Source organism: Topomyia yanbarensis, chromosome 2 (assembly GCF_030247195.1).
Source record: "Topomyia yanbarensis strain Yona2022 chromosome 2, ASM3024719v1, whole genome shotgun sequence".
In the NCBI taxonomy this organism is placed as follows: Eukaryota; Metazoa; Arthropoda; class Insecta; order Diptera; family Culicidae; genus Topomyia; species Topomyia yanbarensis.
This window is the reverse complement of record NC_080671.1, coordinates 401,302,439-401,317,448: the sequence shown is the minus strand read 5'-3', so window position 1 is coordinate 401,317,448 and position 15,010 is coordinate 401,302,439. Positions and strand designations below refer to the sequence as shown.

Here is a 15,010-nt window from a genome sequence, read left to right as displayed (position 1 = left end):
AAAACAACTTATTTTGACGAGATAGAAAATTGGTGTCTTCGACAAAGTTGTTTGTAAAAGAGAGTTTTGCTGAAGAACTTTAAGATTATCGATTTGTAAAGCGTTTTCTATGGCAACCCCTTTAAAGTAATTTTTTAAATATAACAGTTTTTGTTGTGACTATAGACAACAAAACCACTTAATATTGATGAAGACTATTGTTCGGATCAACAATAACACCTCTTTGGCAATCGACGTTTACTATAAGCCGATCAAAGCTAAAATGTATTTTAAATGTTCACTGTTAGCAAATAAGTTTTACTTGTTTTAACAATGTTAGGTTTAAATTTAGAAATAGGCAAATTTTACTCAATAGTTTTACTCACATTTAGTGTTTCTTTAGTCTGATTTTCTCCTCCTCACTACTTCTCCGTACTATCCAAATTTTAACCGTAGTATAAGTTTTATTCTCCGTTTCGAACGAAGCTGATTTTAACCGTAGTATAAGTTTTATTCTCCGTTCCGAACTTTCCGATGCGAGTTGTGCCTATAGAATTCTTGTTTGTATATAATATCCGAAATTTACATTTTATTTACTTACGTACTAATTAATCGCCTTTGTTTTTACTGGTATGACCGCTAACAATCAACGTTCAGCAAATTAATTTTAATTAGTCTTTCCTATCACTCGCTTTAATCTAACCTCCTTTATTTTTATTATTTACCTTTTTCCGTCCACTGACAACTAAATCATTCTATCACTCTCTATCTCACTCATCTATGTCGTTTGACGTCTTCCTTTCCTTCTGTCAACACACCCTTGTGGCGCATATTTATCTCTTCGCAGCGGCACCCATCTTATTGCAGCGGCATGGCAGTGTTCCCAACATATTCCCCGACCCGTAACCCTGATCCGAAGGTACCATTCGGTTCAGAGTTACCATCGTCTAATTCCAACACGGCCAAGTTTGCTGCCGCTCGTCTGTACCGCTTGGTCCTGGTACGGACCCATGCTTGCCGTATACGACCATCGCTCGACACTATAGGTTCCTCCACTATGCCGCGGACCCAGCATTTCCGATTGTTGCCTTCGACGATGTACACCAAATCGCCTGCTTTCAACGGTTTCGTTTCGCCAAACCACCTGGTTCGTTGGTTTATTGATGGAACATATTCCCTGATCCAGCGCTGCCACAACTCACTAGCTAACTGCTGCGTTCGTTTGTACGTATCACGAAGTGCTTCAGCCGGATGCGGTGGTGGACTCGTTACGTTTCGTTGCTTAGATGGAGGACCTCGCAAAAAATGGTTTGGGGTCAACGCATCCACTTCTTCTGAGTCTTGTGACACGTATGTTAGCGGACGTGAATTTATTATGTCCTCTGCTTCTACGATGGACGTCTGAAGAATCTCGTCCGTAAGCCGTCTTCCGTCGTTAATTGCTCTCAATATCTCTTTCACCGATCGTACCAGACGCTCCCATACGCCACCCATATGGGGTGCCGCGGGTGGGTTGAATGTCCACCTCGTTCTCGCGTTTGTGTATTGTTCAGCGCAATCAAACTCAATTCCTTTGAGCTGTGCCAACAACTCTTTGCTAGCCCCTTGGAAATTGGTCCCGTTATCCGAGAGGAACTCAATCGGCCAATCTCGTCGCCCGATGAAGCGACTTATCGCCATCAAACAGGACTGTGTTGTTAGCCCGTGCGCCACCTCTAAATGCACCGCTCGAGTTACTAAACAGGTGAACAATGCGATCCAACGTTTTTCATTCCGGCGTCCAACAGCCACTTCAAAGGGTCCCATGTAGTCAACTCCCACAAAGCTGAAAGGGCGAAGATGTGCGGTAAGTCGTTGCAGCGGCAACGGAGCTTCTCGGGGAACACGAGGCCGATTGCGATGAACCTTACACCATATACAAGCCGACGATACTTTCTTCACGACTGCGTCCACGTGAACCACATAAAACAGCTGCTTCAGTTTGTTTTTAACCATGAGTCTGTATCCATGTCCACATTCTTCGTGCAGGTTTTGGACGATCATGTAGGTAATTCTGTTGTTATCCGGAAGAATTATAGGAAATCGCAGATCAAATGGTAGTTCATCTGCTCGCTCGCAACGGCCTTCCATGCGAATCATGCCTGCTTCGTCGATCAACGGTGTCAGCTTGCTCAATGGACTAGATTTTTCAACTGCTAACCATTGGTTTACTGGACGATCTTTATTTCGTTTCAGCACCTTAAGTTCATCAACGAAACTCTCCGCCTGCGCCATTTTAAACAGACATTTCTCTGCCTTCTCATACTCGACTTGCTGTAACGGCACGCGGACACAAGCCACATTTTTCGTACACCGAACCTTCGCCTGTCGGTCCGTCGCTTTCAGTGTTTCGATCGGTAGCCCCTTGACCTTTTGTCTACAGTTCGAGATGAAACGGAATACGGACGCCATGGTACGAACAAGCACCGTCCACTTAGATACGCGCGAAGGATCGATGAGAACTGCTTGCACCTTCACATCGTGCAACAAGAGATGAATGCGTAATTCTTCGGTTGTATTAGCCGGAGGTAGTGCCTTCTTTGACCACTCCTGCTTGTTCGTGTACAGGAATTCCATCCCCTGGACCCACGCGCTATCAGCGTGCATATCCGGATCTTTACCCCATTTAGTAAGTTGGTCCGCTACGTTAAGTCTAGTTGGTATCCACCGCCAGTCGGTCAATTTTGTCAGGCTAAGAATTTCGCCAATTCTAAAGCCAACAAACTGTTTGTATCTGCACTGGTCAGACCGAATCCAGGACAACACAACGCTCGCATCAATCCAGAACACCACTTTTCCAATACCAAAGTTGTGGTTATCGATAACTGTTTTCGACAATCGTGCTCCAAGAACTGCTGCCAGTAGCTCTAGACGCGGTATTGATGTCTGCTTCAGTGGAGCCACCTTGGCACGGCTCATAACAAGGGCGCACCTTACCTCGTCTCGTACGATCGCTCGGAAGTACGCCACACAGCCGTATGCCTTTTCGCTGGCATCAGCGAATATATGTAACTCCAGATCGTCTATTTCGTTCGATTTGGCATTTCCGAAATAACTTCGAGGCAGCTTAAAGGACCCTATGTTTCGCATCATATTTATCCAACGTCGCCATTTATCATGCGACTCCTTATCAATTTTGGAATCCCAGTTGCAGCCGGTTCTCCAGAGATCTTGGATCAGCATCTTTCCGCGTACAGTTAGGGGACCGATGAATCCCATTGGATCAAATTGTGCCATAACGAAACTGAGGACTATTCGTTTCGTTGGACATTCTCCTTCTTCCAGTACCTTCGTGAAATTTGCATTTGACACAGTAGCAAACGAAAAGATATCTTCAGCTGGCTCCCAAACAATACCCAGCACACGCTCGTACTCTGTGCCTTTGTCTCGATTGAAATGCACTGCTCCGTTCGAGCTACGATCACCAAGCTCTTCTAGAAGCTTTACCGAGTTCGACACCCAGTTTCTGATGTGGAAGCCGCCTTGTGCATGTATATACTTCACTTCTTTAGCCCGTTGTATTGCTTCTTCTACTGTGTCTACACTGTCGTAGTAATCATCTACATAGTGTTTCTTAACAATAGCTGCTGCTGCCTCCGGGTACTTTTCCATAAAATGTTCCGCGTTTAGATTTTTTACAAACTGCGCGGAGCAGGGTGAGCACGTGGAACCGAAGGTAGCAACGTCCATAACGTAGACCTGTGGCATTTCCCCTTGGTCAGGCCTAAACAAGAATCGTTGCGCTTGCTTGTCCTCGTCTTTGATTCGAATCTGGTGGTACATTTCCTGTATATCTCCTCCAAACGCGATTGGACGCTCTCGAAAGTGGCAAATGACCCGTGGAAGGGGTATCAACATATCCGGCCCTTTCAATAACTCCGAGTTCAAAGAAATTCCTCCGACCGAAGCGGCTGCGTCCCACACCAGTCGCACTTTTCCTGGCTTGCGCGGGTTCGACACCACGTTAACTGGTAAATACCAGACTGCAGAGTTTGGTGTGTTTGTAATTTCTGCGTTGGTTATTTTGTGTGCGTATCCTTTCGCCAGATAGTCGCTTATCTGCTGACACACAATCTGCTTCAATACTGGATCCTTCTCCAGCTTTCGTTCCAGTGCTTTCATTCTTCGCAATGCCATTGAGTAGCTGTCAGGGAATCGCCGAACGTCATCTCGCCACAGTAGCCCGGTTTCGAACTGTTCGCCTACACGCTTAGTCGTCGCTTGCAGGATTGCCTTTGCTCGTTGCTCCTCCTTCGGCTCCGGTATGGCGAATGATGTAACACCCACATCGTCCAAAACGTACTGGTTCCGCATCAAGTCATGAAGCTTCTGATTACTAACCGATGCAACTGTGTGTAAATTTAGAAAGGTGCTAGCGCTAGGCTTCCGCTTCTCTGGTCCGTACACCGTCCATCCAACCTTTGACCGCACGGCGATCGGCTCATTCTGTTTACCGACTCGTGACTCCAGCGGCGCAAATAGATGTAGGTTATCCAAGCCGATTAGAATTGTCGCTTGTCCTCCGAGAAGATCCTTTACCGGCAATCCCGCTAAATGCGGATAGTGCTTCGCTACATCTGCAAACCGCATATCTTGTTTAGGAAGCAAGAGCTCGGAAACAGTGCGAACATTCTCTAACGGAACCTTTTCCTTTGATCCTTTCACCGACAGCAATAAGTCGACTTTCCGGGAACCATTCTCGAAACGGTTGATGTCACCTGTCCAGGTTACGATCAGCGGCTCAAGCTCGCCTTCCACTTTCAGTATCTCCGCGATTGCCTCGTCCATTAATGTGGTGGACGAACCCTCGTCCATAAACGCTAGTGTTTCGTAACGTTTCTTTCCATAGTGCAACGTCACCGGCGCCATGCGAAATATGACTGAACGATCTGCATCTCTGTGTGCATTACATTCCACCCTCTGTAGCTGTACGGATTCTTCAACGCGATGTAGAAGTGTATGATGATTCCCCTTGCAATTCTTCACCGTACATCGAACCTTAGAGCCACAGGGATTGTCACCGTGCCTATTGAGGCAAATGCCACACAACTTCTGTTTATCTACTGCTTTCAACCGCTCCACGATATTCATCTTCCGAAAATCGTCGCAGAACCTGATCCGATGATCTGTTCGCTTGCAAATCCAACAAGCTTTGCTAACCCTTTCCAATTGCACTCCCTCTTCTCGTTTCGATGCCGAATCATGAACGTGTACAAACTCCTTCTTTCTGGCTGGTTTAACCTTGGAGTATCGCGCTACGTCATTTACTGTCGACGAATATGCTGCTGCTTCGGAAGCGACATCACCAATATCTGTTATGTAATCCGTGAACAGTCGCAGTGGTGTTCCTTTCTTGCCGCGCTTGTATTCTATCCATTTCATTTGATATTCTGGGGGCAGTTTTTCGGCGAGCTGCTGCACCAGAAGCGGATTACGAAGATGATCGCGAAGCCGAGCTGCTTCTAGATGGTCGCAGAGCTGTTTGACCGTTATACCAAACCTAACGAAGGTTTTTAGATCTACCGTTGTTGGCGGTGGAGCGTTCTTGACCTTATTAAGCAGCATTTTTAGCAACTTCTCCGGCTGGCCAAATAATCTGCGAAGATCCCGAATAACTTCCGGCACGGAATCAGGAAGTATCAGCATGCTTCTCACGGCGTTGAGCGCTTCTCCTCCCAAGCTATTCAGCAAACGATCCAGGTTCTCAATGTTTGAGTAACCACAAGCCCTGGTTGTGTTTTCAAAACTGCTAATAAACAGTGGCCATGTTTCCGGATCTCCGTTGAACTTCGGCAGATTTCCGGATACCACCTTCCTCGTGGCAATCTGCTCTCGGGTTAGCCGAAATACTTGCCCTTCCGATTCATAGCGACTTCTGCCAATTTCACTTGGAACAGCTTGCTCTCTAAAGGCGCTAAATATCTCTGATCCGCGCGTTCCGAAATTTCCGTTCGCAATTCGCGAATGTCTACCCGCGCTTATGTTTTCATCTGGTTCACCTTCAGAACTATCAGAGTTGTCTTCCTCGGAAACCTCATCCACTACCTTTTCGTTGACTGGTGTGAAACTTTTTCCGGAACAGCGACTTCCCGCACCTTTTAGTACCGGGGTAACAATCGGTTTCCCACCCTTATTGTACGCACCGCGAATATCTGCTGCGGGAATTGTTACGTCCTTCTCTTGCTGCTTCAGCCAAGAATCAACTTTCTTGTTCTGCTCCGACGTACCACCGACAGCAGCTTCCTCGTCCATCCACGACTGAACATTCTGAAGACTGTTGTTCATCTTGCAACGGATGGCATCACGCTGCTTGAAAAACTCTTGCTCAGTTTCCAACTGAGCGTTTAGCAGTTCTTGCTCTTGCTTTAATTTTTCTTCCTGCATCCGACGCTGCACTTCGAGCTCCTTCTTGCGTATATTTCGTTCCATCTCCAGCTGCTTTGCGTTCCATTCCAATTCTCGTTGCAATCTTCTCTCCCGAATCTCAATTTGCTTCGCAAAGGCTCTTTCGCGCGCGAGCTGTTCTTCCTCAAACTGCTGATCAGCTAGTTCTAGAACAGATCCATTGCCGCGAACAGACCCTGAGTCGCTTTTCGATCCGGTCTTATTTTTAGTCGACCGCGTCTTACCTGGTTTGGGGACATTCAGCTGCTGAACGATAAACTGGGCACATCTTGAACAGTCCCAATCTTTCTCCGCAATACTCTCGTTCGCGCCAGCGCAGGAAAAATGGGCCCACTGCTCGCAAGTTTTACATTGGACCCAGTTTACATCCTCCGACTCATGCTTGTTGCAATACACGCATTTCGATAAAACGGTAGGGGGGGCCTCGTCATGACCCACATCTTCCCCTTTGGAATTACGAGAAGCCATTATGCGAAGAACAATCCACACCGAAATAAATCTTTGATTTTTGTTCGGATCAACAATAACACCTCTTTGGCAATCGACGTTTACTATAAGCCGATCAAAGCTAAAATGTATTTTAAATGTTCACTGTTAGCAAATAAGTTTTACTTGTTTTAACAATGTTAGGTTTAAATTTAGAAATAGGCAAATTTTACTCAATAGTTTTACTCACATTTAGTGTTTCTTTAGTCTGATTTTCTCCTCCTCACTACTTCTCCGTACTATCCAAATTTTAACCGTAGTATAAGTTTTATTCTCCGTTTCGAACGAAGCTGATTTTAACCGTAGTATAAGTTTTATTCTCCGTTCCGAACTTTCCGATGCGAGTTGTGCCTATAGAATTCTTGTTTGTATATAATATCCGAAATTTACATTTTATTTACTTACGTACTAATTAATCGCCTTTGTTTTTACTGGTATGACCGCTAACAATCAACGTTCAGCAAATTAATTTTAATTAGTCTTTCCTATCACTCGCTTTAATCTAACCTCCTTTATTTTTATTATTTACCTTTTTCCGTCCACTGACAACTAAATCATTCTATCACTCTCTATCTCACTCATCTATGTCGTTTGACGTCTTCCTTTCCTTCTGTCAACACACCCTTGTGGCGCATATTTATCTCTTCGCAGCGGCACCCATCTTATTGCAGCGGCATGGCAGTGTTCCCAACAACTATGTAAAAATACTCATTCATTTCAAGCTTTTTAAACATTTTGACTTTTTTCATGTCAACTTCAACTACGTAGGTATAAAAAAGAAAGTTATAATCCGTGGCACATTAGATAAAATAGAAAAAAAACATATAAATAGAGTAAGCTCACTTTTTCTTGTTTTTGGACGTTTTCCGTTTTTTTTTGCAAATTTTAGTTATTTTTGGTTTAATATTCAATAACAAGAACTATTTTCACTTATACGTGATTATTTTCGATTTAGTGACGTGGGATCGAAAATGTGGAGTTCACCCTTTGCCTTAAACATTGTTCGCACGAAAGTCAGTGGCAAGAGTTATATAAAAAACTGAATATAAAGGAGTCGCCATAGAAAATGCTTTATTTAGTCGTACAAGTTCAAGTTCTTCAGCAAAATTCTAGCCAAGAGTTTCATAATGCCGCTCTGGACCAGCACTGAGCACGCGTTGCGCTAAGAATTAACTCAGTAGTTGATGAGAATGAAAGAATCTTAATAAAATGAGTTTGATCCGCTGATAAATAATTGATTACAAACCCCAAAGTTAACCACGCATATAAACAAAAAATGTTTTCTCGTAACAAGAAATCCACAATGTGGTAGACTGTTATGCGGCCATGAAGACTGTTATTTCCAGAATCGGCAAATTTTCCAAACAATTTATTCATAATTCTCTGATAGCTTTTAAAAGCTTTACTGGACAACTGGATTGTCAACACTATGTTTGATTTAACAGCTATAAGCACGCCACCACTGCGTTTGTGTCTCTAACATTATTCTTTATGATAAATATAGAAAATATCCACGGCTCAGTGAAGCTAATGTTTTGAGTACTGTCAAAGTAAACGGACTGTATGCACCAAGCCTACTCACATGTATTTGCCCACAGCTTCAGATGAACCCCGACTTGGCTTCACAATTGTTCAATATATATGAATATTGTTGTTGGAAATGGTAAATATCAGAGAGATTACTGATTGTTATTCTCTCTAGGCTTGACGTCCAACTAGATTCTTAACTAACTTTCAGAGATCAGTATTAGACTACTGTAACACAGACATACAGAAAGCTTGGCATTATTGTAAAAATCCTCAGTTAATCGATGCTTGAAACCAATTTTTTCGTCTGGTGTCACTACATTGACGTTTGGATTAACAGGATCGAAGCTGTGCAAGCCCGATTCGTACGTCTTGTTCTAAGGTTTTTATCGTAGCGCTACCTGATGGAGCTGTCACCTCATGTCGTTTGTTAGATATAGAAACCCTGACTAAAGGACAGAGTATATCGGATATACAAAGCGGTTTTTGAAGGAAAACCAACTCGATCCTCTGTATATTCGGTTATAGGTTAATGTCAGTGTACCTCCTAGAAGCTTAAGATCGTGGGATTTCTTGAGTTTTGATTTTCAGTGTTAAGAAAATTTTAACAAACGCATTACATGCTTTTCATCCATTGTATAACTTTCCCAAGAATTCATATTCGATTTTCATAAGGGAATATGAAACGAGACACTTCCTGATTATTTGCAAAACTTAAATCTACCCACTAAAATACGTAACAAGTTAATAAATAAAAAGCAATCATTTTCCAAAACATGCCATGTGGCATTCAATTGAACAATGACGATCATGACGACCGTGATGATAAACTTGAAACAATCCATGACCATCACCACCACCACCACCAACAACAACAATAGCACATAAAAACGGGACATGCGCGTAACAACTGCATCTTCCCCAGCAACGTGCTAACCCCATTTCCCCGGTTGGGATGGATATAGCACGTAAACACATAACCATATAACCTGCTGTCTGATAAATATGCACGAGAGAAAAAGAGACGCCAGCAAAACTTTCTTCGGGCTACCACATCTACGGTAGGTTGTCCACGTGGGGGAGCCGAGAGGATGAACATACCGCACTGACTGCACAGCTCGCTCAGCAGCGCTCCCATAGCTTGTATGTATACAAGCTATATGTACATACTTTTTATCGATCCCGAACAACCTTCATGACCTTAGTCAATTTTTTCTCGATTGAGCTGCTCTACGCGATGATTTTCCCAAGGACTTTTGTTGGCTCCCCGTAGCACCCGTAATGTAATGTAATGCACATAGTTATGTTGTTATGTGCAAGTTGTACGAGGTGCTATTTTGACTGACGCAACTGGTTGCCGTATATTGATTGCACCGAAAGGTGACGTTTGCGGGTGGATAATGGCTCCACCCTTGATGGGGGGGGGGGGTAGTTTTACAAGAATGCAGTGGTTTTTTTCTGATCGAACTTGTTTGTCAAAAGAGCCGTTTTATATAGCTTTAACTTATGGCCCTTGGCCAGATTGGTCACGGCACTGAGTGAAGCGGGAGAAAAATATCAACCATATTGTGTGTCCGTAATCCTTCTTTGTTCTGAATAAATATATCTTAGCTTGATTTTACATGCAAGTATCGGTAGTATTTTAACGACTGTTTTTCTAAACAAATTATAAGTTTAAGTTTAAACACTTACCAGATAACTAAATCAATTTTAACGCACCGGCCGTTTCAAATTATCAGTTAGATATCACTTAATTGAAATGCTACGACCTAGTTTGTTACTTTTTTCCCCACATTCCTGAGCAACCTATTTCCACGAGAAATGTCAAATGGCATAAGCATCTCTTTTTTTTAGTGTGCTACACACTCTCAAACTTTTTCTAATTTTTATGTTGAGATACATCCGCATTAGTCTGCTGATTTTGGTTGTATAGTTAGCTCGGAGCAGTTCTTATGTTTATAAAGCAGTATATTTAGATATGTAATGTTTGATAATCAATTCACTTGCAATAGAAATAAAAGTATATTTGCGTTTGAGACCGCAATTGTAAATTTATAAGTGCTAAAACGTTCACTTAATCCGTTGTATGTCTGCGAAAAATCAGGCGTAGATGTGCATGAATAACCGCTAAGGATCGAGCGATTGTATGTTAACCTGTTTGATCGCGAGGGTGTTTTTGCATGTCGCGTATGCTAATATGTATGTAACAGTGCATATATAAGTTCGATTGCATAGCTGTGTGATCATTTACATATTCGTGTCGTTTCTTCTTCGTGTGGACCGCGTGTCTATGTTTATGTTTATTAATTTCACCAACAGACCCCTTGGCCCCAATGTTGGTTACACAAATTAATTATATTTCAAAATATTTAATATTTTTGCTTCGCTGGAGTCCGGTAACAACGCTCTGGCAACCATAGTTGATTCTCCTGAACAGAGCTCGCAGAAGAGAGTTATTGCGGAGAGCTCGAACACGGGCTTGAAGCTGTATTAACTGACAGCGGTTTTCGTAGCTTGGCAGCTGAAATCTGTTTTGCCAAGGGAGATGTCGGAGTGAAAAGCGTATAAAGCTACGTTGGATGGCCTCGATTCTGTCAACGCCGTTCTAGGAGTACGGATTCCAAACAGCAGAACAATATTCTAGTGTCGGGCGAACCAGTGCGCAATAGAGTGATTTTAAACAGTATACGTCTCTAAAGTTTTTCGCTATTCGGAAGATGAACCCAAGCTCTCTTGATGCCTTGTCCACGATGTATGAAATATGTGGTTTGAACGTTAGTGCCGAATCCATGATGACTCCGAGATCCTTGACGTCAGAGTGTCTTGGAATGCTCGAGCTGAAGAAATGGTAGTTAAACTGGATGGCGTTTCGTGTGAACGTAACGATTGAACATTTACGGGTTTGAAAACAATTTATTTAGTTCACACCACGTGCTAAAGCTCTCCAGTTTAGTCTGAAGAGACTCGGCGTCGGTTTTATCCCGCATTTGTCGCAAAATTGGCGTGGTCCTTGTAATTTAATATTGACCTCATTAAAATAGAGGAAGAATATTAGTGGACTGAGATGGCTTCTTTGTGGTATGAAAATTTGTCGAAGAACATTTGGCAAATTTCTTTAGTGTCGGAACCTAAAACTCCATTAAACGACATACAAGATGGTAAGCCGGACTCTTTTCGCTGCTTATTCACATACTTCCAGAACGACTTGGGCTTAGATTTCAGTTGGCGCTCGACGTTTCGCTTGGTATCTAATGTTTAGATGCTACAAGAAAGTGAGTTCTCCGATATTACAAGAGCTCCCGACAATGTCGCCTTCAAATTTGTTGTCTGGTGTACGAGTGTCATTTTTTCGAGATGGTCCAACTGGTGGCATGGACCTACGCTGTTGGGACCGAGGTTAGGAGCTTCCGGACGTGACCGATTCAGGGTCGCGTGGAAATGCTCTTTTGTATAATAGCACTTGAGAGCGGGTTTATAAATGCATAGATGAGGTTGTCCATGTTTCTTCCTTATTTAAGGTCCAAAGTAATTCGTTGACTAAATTCTTTATCAAGTGAACAATTTGATTGCCGTACAATTTTGAATCATCTTCATTTTGTTCGCTGCAAAGTTTGCCTGGCCGCTTTAATGATTGTGTCACAAACTTATGTTAAACAAATGTTGCTAAACTATTTTCTTTCTAAGCAGTTTAAAGTTTTAAAAATGGTTAAATTTCACTAATTGACTAATTGACAAAATTATAATTTTATTATTAAATATGACCTGAATGTCATTTGAAATCAAAATGCTTTTAACCGAAACCCTCCATAATGTGAGTTTTCGAGATATTATTTCTACCAAAAAAATTATTCATGAAATTATTTCATTTTCATAAGTTATTCGTGTTTTTCTATTATGCACTATCAACAAACCAATGTTTCTCAATTTAACCGTTATGTGTCCAACAAAAAACACCTTTGACAGGCCAACGTGGGTACCCGGGTACTCACATATTGAAAAGCTCATAACTATGGCTTCATTTAACCGATTTGGACACTTTTAGATGCTTTGGATTCAGTGGAATCAGATTCCACTTTTTGATTCTGTCAAATTGAATCGGATGAATGGATCTGGTTCTTGGTAATCCAGATTTTCCGGAGCAATGTTACAGTACTAGGGAATGATTTGTAAATTTTAACAATGCCCTAGCAATATGAGTATTAAAACTCTTCAAATTGTCTCGTATGTTATTTATTGCTACGGGACCCAATGGCAATTTGAAAAATGGAATTGGAATGGAATGGCCACTCACGGCCCCACGGGAACCTGCTCCGGAATGTCCGTTCCGGGGTCAAATCACCAAATGGTTCCAAAACCACGAGATGCAGCCTACTGATGCAATTCCAAGAATTTTGATACCCATATTGCTAGTATTCCATTGAAATTCACAAATAGTATGTGGAGCCTGCCTCCCGAAATCCGGATTCCCGGGAACCGAATGAAATAACCCGATTCATTTTCACCATGTCTAAAAGTGGATGAGTTCCTAAATCCAGAACACCCAAAAGTGTCGAAATCGGTCGGAAATTGCTTTAGTTATTGACATTTCAGTTTTGTGGGTACCCGGGTACCCACGTCGGCCTGTTATTCAGAAAATTCAGGAGCCCCACCTCACTCCCCCATACTATATAAACAATATTATTAACCCAAAAGCTTGACTTAGTGAAGTTCTAAATTGTCATAAAGTTTCAATTTCCAGCTATGGATAAAACATGAGAATTTCATTAGTTGAAACTTAAAAAGGTACCCGGGTACCGCGTCGGACACATAACGGTTAAACACGACCAATATTTTTATTAATAGCTTCTCGAAGATGCAAATATACTAAATCTTGGAAGAACCATTAATAAAAGCACCTACTTTCTACGTATTTTAATAATTCTTACTAACTGCAGTCAGAAATACATTTTTTTATAGAATATGATTCTAAGAACAATTTTTTCGAGAGTTATCCTACTGGAGGTGTAGAGCTAGGTTCTCGGAAGGGCTCCCTGTCAGAATCACTCACTACAATTGCAGACGAGATGGGAAATGTCACCTACTAAAACACTGCTTAAAGCCAATTGCAGCGGGTCGTGATTCTGAATGTGATATTCAGTGTACGGTTCAGATATGTGCGGACGTAGGGATTTCGCGATCGCGTGTATCATCGCGAAGGGATCGAGCTTTTGTACGTTAACGTGTTCGATCGTATGTTTTTGCTTTTGCTTTTGAAAAATTGGATGTGATTTTTTGTCAGACTACCACACCGTGCTGGGATACGCAACACAACTGCGCAATGAAAAAACCACAGACGCTTTTTCAAAAGCACCATTCAACTAAGCCGATGGTTTTTCCAGCAGCTATTTTGCATGATTTGAATCGTGGTGATCTACTACTACTATAAATCGACTGATATTCTTCTTTTCGAGTTTTGAAAAGGTTTGAAGGGATAATCCGGTGGCAAAGCTGAACACATACTATCAAGCGTTCAATTCTAACACATGCTTAAAAAAGATAACTTAAGCTTTCAGCTGTTGAAGAATGGTTGCAAATACAGCCCACAGAAAAAGTCAATCCACGGCGACCCGCTAGTCGGCCAGGCCAGTGTGCACAGGCTGTTGGCTGACCGTTAGTTTGGGCAGGTATAGAGTATGAAAAACACAAAACATTAAAAAAGCCATTAAGCCCTCTCAATCTCCTTGATGCACCACTATCGAGGTGTAATGCAGTAACCATTTTAAAGCAGTTATATGTCTTTAGCACTGATGCACGCAATATGCTTGATGAGGTTTGCAATACCGTCAAACTCCTCAATCTAGGGGAGTAGAAAGAAAAATGATAGTATCAACGAATTGCATTCAAAATAGATAATTATCAATTGTTCCCGTTTTTTCTGAATCGTATAAAGCGACAATTGGAATACCTCTGCGATGGATTTTTAAAATAGTGCTTAACATGCCTGCATTCATTGTATGATGAAATTGGATAAAGGTGCCTTTCATGATGCTACTTAAACCCCGTTTTCACTGTCAAGGATAGGTCAACTTTGCGAACTGACGCCGGACACACAATTGCGTAAAGCCAACCGCAACTATAATACTTCACAAGCTACTCTGCATGCCATTGTCGTTTCTGAAAAAAAATCTTACAAGACTCACTCGCAACAGAACCCATTTTTCATTTTGGAGCGACATATCGTCTAGTCTTGACTTATTTGTGTTGCAATCTATATAAAAGGATCTTTATTTGAATGATATTATTCTATACCGCAGGTATCTGGCACAGCAAAACAAGATTTTGTTGACTTATCAATCTTTCGGCTAATGTATTTCGACTATATCTAAGAATCATAGGAATTCGTTTTTTGTCAAACTATATTTGTTTCTTTTCTACTATGGTCGTGCAGATAAATGATAGACTAGAGAAAGAATTTTATGCACACTGCATTACTATATATCAACCGGATTTGAGCACTTTCATGCTCAATGTAATGGTTTACCTTGTTGTGGAAAATGAAGTTTTCCTCGGTAATTATTTTTCTGAAATAAGTCAG

The 15,010-nt window shown here is 42.0% G+C and overlaps 2 protein-coding genes across 2 annotated transcripts; both read right to left on the bottom strand.

The window, feature by feature from the left end:
• Positions 1 to 228: 228 nt before the first annotated feature.
• On the bottom strand, positions 229 to 1,915 carry LOC131681788 (uncharacterized). Its single transcript, XM_058962821.1, has 2 exons — positions 581 to 1,915; positions 229 to 526 (listed from the first exon to the last, which is right to left on the bottom strand). The coding sequence occupies exon 1, from the start codon at positions 1,783 to 1,785 to the stop codon at positions 838 to 840; it is 948 nt and encodes a 315-aa protein (XP_058818804.1). The 5' UTR covers positions 1,786 to 1,915; the 3' UTR covers positions 229 to 526; positions 581 to 837.
• LOC131680852 (uncharacterized) lies at positions 1,790 to 6,447 on the bottom strand. The gene is made up of 2 exons (XM_058961565.1): positions 1,885 to 6,447; positions 1,790 to 1,804 (listed from the first exon to the last, which is right to left on the bottom strand). Exons 1-2 carry the CDS (start codon positions 6,445 to 6,447, stop codon positions 1,790 to 1,792), a joined length of 4,578 nt encoding a protein of 1,525 aa, XP_058817548.1.
• Between the last annotated feature and the right edge of the window lie 8,563 nt (positions 6,448 to 15,010).

Excerpts from the sequence above, each read along its gene's own strand:
- LOC131680852 (XM_058961565.1), bottom strand. The coding sequence starts at position 6,447 with ATGGAACGAAATATACGCAAGAAGGAGCTCGAAGTGCAGCGTCGGATG.
- LOC131681788 (XM_058962821.1), bottom strand. The coding sequence starts at position 1,785 with ATGGGACCCTTTGAAGTGGCTGTTGGACGCCGGAATGAAAAACGTTGG.